This window comes from Rhipicephalus sanguineus, chromosome 5 (assembly GCF_013339695.2).
Source record: "Rhipicephalus sanguineus isolate Rsan-2018 chromosome 5, BIME_Rsan_1.4, whole genome shotgun sequence".
Classification (NCBI taxonomy): Eukaryota; Metazoa; Arthropoda; class Arachnida; order Ixodida; family Ixodidae; genus Rhipicephalus; species Rhipicephalus sanguineus.
The window spans coordinates 94,254,270-94,261,919 of NC_051180.1; the positions used below are offsets into that span (position 1 = coordinate 94,254,270).

At 54.1% G+C, this 7,650-nt stretch overlaps 1 protein-coding gene across 1 annotated transcript; it reads right to left on the reverse strand.

The window, feature by feature from the left end:
- Window positions 1-2,877: 2,877 nt before the first annotated feature.
- LOC119394854 (disintegrin and metalloproteinase domain-containing protein 10) lies at window positions 2,878-5,004 on the reverse strand. The gene has a single exon (XM_037662156.1). The coding sequence runs from the start codon at window positions 5,002-5,004 to the stop codon at window positions 2,878-2,880; it is 2,127 nt and encodes a 708-aa protein (XP_037518084.1).
- Between the last annotated feature and the right edge of the window lie 2,646 nt (window positions 5,005-7,650).

Sequence of the window (7,650 nt, forward strand, 5' to 3'; positions counted from 1 at the left end):
ACACAACGCGAATTCTGTAACCAGACGTCACACAATGCGAATTGCGCAACGAGTGGGCTGTCGAATGCTTCCATCCCATTACGAAGGGCTCTGCCATAATTCTTCATCGTCATCAGCCCCAGCGCCAACAAAGTGCACACAATGCCTTACAGGTGTTTAGCGGGTACCACGGTTCTGCGCAGAATGACGGAAAATTGCATAGTGGCTGCTTCTCTACTTCACAAAGATTATGATTTATAGCGTAGTGGGTTCCTCGCAAGTGCACTTATATTGGTTGCCAAGGAATGATCCATTTACTCAGGGTCTCAATAAAGGTAATTCCCTCTCTCTCTTTCTCACGTTAAGGTATGTTACAAAGTGTGGTGGGAGAGTTAAATAACGACCGGGCGTCAAACAATGCGAATTACGTAACTAGTGGGTCGTTTAAAGACTCCAACACATTACAAAGGGCTCAGCGACAATTCTTCATCGTCGTCAACCGTAGCAGCAGCAAAGTACGCATAATGCATTACAAATGGTACCTCGCTTCTACGCGGAATGACGAATAATGTCGTGGTGGGTTCTTCCCAACTTCACAAAAGTTATGATTTGTGGCGTAGTGGGTACGTTGCTAGTGTACTTGTATTAGTAGCCACAAGATAGTTTATAACGGGCTCTAGAAATGCCGCTCTTCCAGCTTTCGCTGTGACTGTGCTGTGCATTCCGCGCAGGCCTGGCGTTTTTAGATGCGAAGCAGCATTTGCTCGGGGCTGTGTCCGGTGGTGGCGTTCGCTTTCTACCACCTATTATAGCCATGTGAGCGCGCGTTTGCGCCAAGGAGAAGTATTAAAGACGATAGTCTTTCTTGGGGAACTTAAACGCAGAAATTTTGGTCTGTCTTTCTGTTTGTCGGCACGTCCCTCGATTCAGCCACTCGGCCAAAGTTGAACCACTTGCCCAAGGGCCAGCCGTCTTGAACTGGTACGGCTGTTCATACTTGTGAACGTTGTCGATCAAAAAGTAAATATCATGCATATCTGAGGTACAACATCACTAGGTAAGTATTAGGTGGCGTGTTCCTTTAATAGAAAATGCATACATACGTAATTTTAAGGACCCTAGTTTCTTAAGCTGCGCTGAAAATGCATAAGAATGGAAGCTTGAGCGAGTTGGTATGCGTTCATCTTTGTTGAAACAGCGCTCACTAGACGACGACGAAGTAAAGAAGGCGCAGGACAGGCGCTGCCTGTCCTGTGCCTTCTTTTACTTCGTCGTCGTCTAGTGAGCGCTGTTTCAACAAAGCTGAAAATGCGACTGCGCTGAAATTTGCCTTCCTCCGTGCCCTTCGCACGAGCTCATTGTTGTGTTTCGGTTTCGGTTCTGTATTGCACTGTACGAATGCCATGGGTTGGTGTTGAAAAACTTTAGTTTTGAGAAGGCCAAGAAGGTGAAAAAAAATATTTAAAAAATGAAAAAGCAGCGTTGTGGGCGGCCTTCAGGCTGCCGGTTGTGGGCGCCGCTCTGGCGTTCCTGTTTTACCCAGGCGACGTGTAAATAAAAGAGTGTGTGGAGAGTACTCGTTGAGTGCGGACGTTTCTCTGCTTCAGCGCTTCGCGCCAAACCGCGTTTTCGGGCTGGCTGGCGTCCCCGCCGGTCGCGTTGGTCACCGCCGGTCTTCGCCTGCTGCTGCGCCGGGACTACCAGCACGCAACACAGCACTCATGTTTCCCGACGTATTGCCAGATGGCGTCCATATCTCACACAGCGCCTCTTCTATCGTCTTTACACGACATTTGCAGCGAAGCACGCAGATACGCGGCCAATTTTTCTTCCTGTTGTCCTTCGACCGCCTTGATGATGATACGTGCAGAGCACTTTAGGGGCCCGGGCCGCCGTATGCTGTCCACGTGTGCTGGCACGCGCTAGCGCGTTCGGGCCTGTGTAAGGGCTTGGGTAAGCCGCTGTGGCCTCTCCCCCTTACACTCTCTCAGCAATCATGTGATGGCGTCGGGGAACGAGATTCTGCAGACGCGCGATGAACCAATGCGTTGTACCCTAGCCAGAACGCGCTGGCACGCGCTAGCGCGTTCGGACCTGTGTAAGGGGCTGGGTGAGACGCTGTGGCCTCTCCCCCTTACACTCTCTCAGCAATCACGTGATGGCGTCGGGGAAGGAGATCTGCAGACGCGCGATGAACCCGCGGGCGTGCTCCAACAAAGAGTTCGGGACGAGTAACAGCAACAGCAACTACAGTGAATTCATGGTGGGCTCCACTTGCAAGGACGCGTTAACATGATGAACGGAACTTTAAGTCGACCCATGCGCTGCTTCGCATCCCCACATGGTTCCCTTTAGTGGGAGATGGTGTAATTTTTATTTTATTTGCATCTTTCTCGATTTTTCGGTCACGGACAAGATGATTTTTCGCTCACAGCCGACGACGTCGACGCCGACACCGGAATTTCTGCGAAACGAGCTCTTTAACGCTTTCGCGATAAAATTTCCCGCAGTGGACTTTTCTTGGACGACGGGTCTCTTCAGAAAGTTCTGAAATACGTGTTTTTAGGGAAATCCCTCGAATGTCCTCCTGAGGACGTACTGACGGTGTCGTAGAAACCACGAGGACGGCTGTATTGCTTGAAATGTGCTTACAACATGGAATTTTCTCTGGTATATTCATCTATCTCCACGCCGGTCGTGCTGGGCACGCCGAGTGCAGCCGTAGGCGCTGGCTGCGCTGTCACGCCAGGCTATAAGTTGTCCATTTGCGCCGATGTAGCTTAATCGCTACGTCAGCGAAAAGGCAGAGATGTAGGACTATGTCAGACCATATATCTGCCTAATACGCTTTGATATATCTGGCATATTACGCTTTGATGGCTACTCGAGCAACGATTTTTATTGTTGCCTGCCCAGAAACGGCGGCAGAAGAAGAAGCAGCAGCGGTACGAAGTTCGCTACGGGCGTCAGCAGCATAAGCGCTGCCGCCGACTTGCTGCTGCTACTGTGCGATATCATGGGCGAGACTATGCACATGCCGAATCCGTCGCACTGTCCGCGCCGGCCGTGGCAAAAGAAGTCCGAGCGCTGCACGAAGAGGCGGCCATCGAGTGATTTGACGCCGTGCTCGATGGCGGGCAGGCAGGCGCCGCGCGATCCGTTGCGGCAGCATATGTGACACTCGTCGTGCCCGAAGCGCCCTTCGTCCACACACACGCAGTCTAGCAGTCCCCGGTCCTGGCAGGGGGTGGATTGGCACTTGCCGTTGCGACAAGTCTTTTTGGTGCCCCGGCACGGATATCCGTCAGCGCGCGCCGTCAGCGGTCGGCACACGCCCTTGTCGTCGCACACGCCGGAGGCCATGCACTCGTCGAAAGGCCGACACGACGCGTTGGAAGCGGCGCGCAGTAGCGTCGCACCGCACTGGTCGTTGCAGCAGGCCGACGATCGCGGCGAGCAAGTGGAGCCACCGGTGCGTCGCACGGTGCAGGGCTGGTCCCGCTGAGGCGGCAGCAGGGTCTCATGAAGCTGGGAAGCCGACGGCGCCGGCGAGCAACAAGGGTCCAAGGTGTCGCAGGTGGCTTCCGAGCCACAATCGCACTCCTCACCCGGCTCGATGATGCCATTGCCGCAGCGCGCGCCGTCTTCGGCCAGGCAGGTGCCCTTGGCGCGCAGCACCTTGCGCATGTCGCGCACTGAGCACGGAGAGAAAGCCCGGTGGTTGGGCAGGGAGCCGTCCACCGAGTACTTGACCATGATGTAGAAGCCCGACTTGCCGATCGGGTGACACGCCGGGTCGGCGGCCGGGTCGTGCGGCGAGCCGAAGCTGTGGCCGATCTCGTGCGTCACCGTACCGAACGAGACTCCGTGCGGAACCCGCTTGCGGTTCGAAGTGCTCGTTGTGATGGAGGCGATGTTGAAGCTATGTATGGTGTCCTGGTCGATAAAGCGCATGGGCAGCTCACAAATGCCTCCCACGGGGCCCTCGGGGTCTGGGTTGGCCACGAACGAGATGCCCAGCGTGTTGCTTTCGAACGGACGGTGGGAGAAGCCCACGACCAGGCAGTGTCGCTGCACGTAGAACGAGAAGCTTGCCAGGTAATCCTTGGCCGATAAGTCTTCCTGGCCCAAGGGGTAGCCCTTGCTGCTGGGCTCGGCAAAGATGGTAACCTTCTCGGGAATGAGCCCCACGCGGAACGGCAGCTGGAAGTCGGTGTTACGGAACACCAGATCCGCGTAGTGCAAGTGCAGAATCATCTCCTGCACTACCAGATTAACGTTACGGTTGCGCGATCGAAAGAACGAGTGGTCGGCCAGCAGCTCAACGCCGCATACACGCAGGCCCGAGGAAGTGCCGCTGGACGATGTGGAGCGCATTCTTTGAGCGCTCATGCGAGTCAGGAGGTCTGCTTCGGGCGACAGCCGCTGCAGCTGCTTGGAGGGGCCAATGGCGGCGCGAGTCGTGTTCTGAAAGCAGGCGCGCACTCCGCCTTTCATGGTGACGCAGTCGGGCGCCATTACCTCCATACCGGAGTAGACGACGGCGTCGTAGTTCTGCTTCTCCAGGAAGAAGTTGTCGGCTGGCTCGACGAAGTAGACGTTGTTCTCGGTCCGTATGACGCCGTCGAACACGCCGTCGCGGAAGTAGCCCATCACTTCGGAGCGCGGGTTGTCTTCGAGGCGGCCGATGTAGAGGCTGTAGTCGGCCTCGTACGCGACCTTCGACACGCCGCTCGTGTTGTGCACGAAGACCGGGATGCGGTTCACGTGGCGCGGGTCCTCGGCCAGAGATAGGTTGAAGTGCTGACCATAGGCCATGAACGAGACCCGATAGCCACCCTGTGCGTCGGCAGCCACGTCCATGGCGTCTACGCTGCGGGTGGGTGGCACGCTGAACGCCTGCATGCGAACGCGCTCGAAACGGCTCACGAATTCGCTCAGCTCGCCGCCGCCGCAGTGCACGCACAGCGCTACGAGCAGCAGCCATGGCAGTAGCAGCCGCTGCGACCGCCGCCCCCGGCCCATGTCGCGGCCCCGCCTGGCTACCTGCCTGCCCTTCTCTTCCTCCTGCGCGGAGATGGCTATGTTGACGGCGACGATGATAATGATATTCGATGATGACAGTAACCCACTATGAAGGATGAGTAAAGAGCAGTAACTGAATGACTAAAAAGTCATAGAAAATGCAAGTATACCTTCCGGATGTGGCCACCACCTTCCGTACCACAATGCGTAGTAATCTAAGAAGCAAACTAGAACTCTACTAGTGGGATGTAATGCTGACCGAGCTGGTATAGATTAATCGTGACTAACAGAGCTGCTATTGCGGACGAAGAATTCCGCTTTAGTCGTGCTGTTAGCCGCGATGAATCTATACCAACTTGCCCAATATTCCATCCTACTTAATGTCGTGTCTATCTTTCTTTTATTCGTCCACGTTAGCCGCGCTGTTAGCAGCGATGAAACTAGAACAACGCCCATGCCTTCGCAGACGAAATACACCACATAACTGCACATATTCCCGGTCGGATTCGGATACAGTTAGATTCCACGGGACACTATTTCTGCTCACGTATAAGCTGACACGTGCTTCCAGAGCATTGAGTGCTCTGGAAGCACCTTTTACAAGTGACCCCCGGGGTGATTTCCTCCACCACAACAATATGCTCCGCCGCACCACACAATTTATTTTCACTGTACTGCTCAAGCCTCCCAGGTGGCCTTACCCGCCAGGAGGAGGTGGTGCTGCGGAGACTGTGTGAGGGCGGCACTTACTGCGTCGGTCACATATGCGTGGCCACAATATCTCTATAGACCATTTGGGGATACTTTCCCATACTGTACAACTGAAGCGTCCGCGGCTACCATCACGCACTTGTTATGGATATGCCCTGGCCTGAACCGGATACGATGGCGCCACCTGAAAACAGCGGGCCTTCCTCCAACGAGACCACCGGACTATGATTCGCGGCTCTATGGGCCCAGCCATAGAGTAATTTTGATGTATATCGCGGAAGTCGGCCTCCATTTATATATTTGTGTATGCCATTGGGCAAACTTTCGGATTAAATAAAAAAGTCGCAGTTTCGCCTCAAGGGCGAATCAGTGAATGCAATAGCAAAGAATACGAATTTCACAGGAAGAACGGCAAGCAGCTCGATACTTGCAGCGCGCTACTCAAACACAAAGAAGGACGCAAGAAAAGAACGCACAGGTATACATAGAACGAGCGCGAACTATCACAGTTGTTACATCATCTAGCCCATACTATGGCTCTTATACTTCGCAGCTCACTCCTTTCGCAAACGCGGCCGCTGCAGCGAGCAAAGTGACCTTCGTGCGGTCTATAGCTTCAATGCAAACTTTGCGGTGAAAGCACAAGACGTACAATACTCCCCCTCTAAGAGATAAGCGCGCGAGGACGGTCGACCACGCCCTGCATGTCAATGTACAAATCGGAGGCGCACATCCCAACTCCGGCGAAACACCAGAGAGTTTTAGAAGTAGGGAGCCAAGGAATTTGCGAGCCGCCAGGACGCACGCGCAGAACGCAAGCCACTCTCGGACTTGCGCTCGCGTTGTCCCAAGACCCTCCAGCGCCTTCCTTTGGGCGGCAAACAAAACCGGAGAGCGCGCGATCTCAAGAGAGAAAAAAATAAAATAAAGACGGTGCTTGGCAGTGGCACGTGAAGCCGCGGCTCGCGTTCCATGCAGGCGTCGATTCTGGTCACTAAAATAAAATTTCATTTGGGTCTAGTTGGTACACATACCTGAGGCCAAAATTACAGCGCAAACGCACTTCTTTGTCCCTCTTACTTCTTTACTTCTTTGTCCCAGCACCCATCTCAATATGATGTCACGTCTTCGTGTATATAATACACTATCATCCTTGTTACACGTTTTGGTTTAAAACTATTGTGTCCGCATGTGCGGTCAGGTTGCCTTGAGCTATGCATTGGCGTATAGGCACCGTACACTGACCAGAGGGAGCTGCGTTGCTCGCACTGGCCCGTCCCAAGTTCGCTGGCATTGGTCGTTAGGGGCACGCAGAAAACAGACGCGCGAACGCGTCCCCCGTGTATCCCGGCCGCAGTCCGCCCACTCATTCAGAGAGGGAGACGCGCACATCGCGTTCCATTTTGAGCAACCCCGTCTCATTATTGCGTTTTTTGTCCGCTAGGTTTTGCGTTCTGGCGTTGCAGTCGCACTGGAAAACTCGACTGTACGGTGCCTATAGAAGAATAAGACATTTGTTAGTCAGAGTTTGTGTCACACGTTTCCTTTCTTCGTGGGTGTCTAGTGTGTTAAAGCTGTAATTTTAGCCTCAGGATTCTGATCACGGTGTAAGATATATATTGCGATTCTGGTTCAGCCGTTTTGCTTCTTCACTTCTGTGGCGTAAGCCTACAAGAGCCAAAGCGTTCCCACTAGCTCACGCCATCACGAGCCACGAGATGCTCTTCTTTTTTCCTTGCCGACTGGCCACGAGTGGCGCGGTGCTACAACACCAAAATGGAAAACTAGCGTGGGTCGCCAGCGATACGACGCAAACGCAGCGCGGGCAACGATGCAGCATGGCCCGCGTCTCGCATAATTTTAATTTCGCCACCTGTGGCGTCTCGTGCATTTCACCCAACGCCGCGTGTGTTCGCATTCTGCCGTTAGTATCCT

Coding starts and splice junctions, on each gene's coding strand:
- LOC119394854 (XM_037662156.1), bottom strand. CDS start 5,004: ATGGGCCGGGGGCGGCGGTCGCAGCGGCTGCTACTGCCATGGCTGCTG.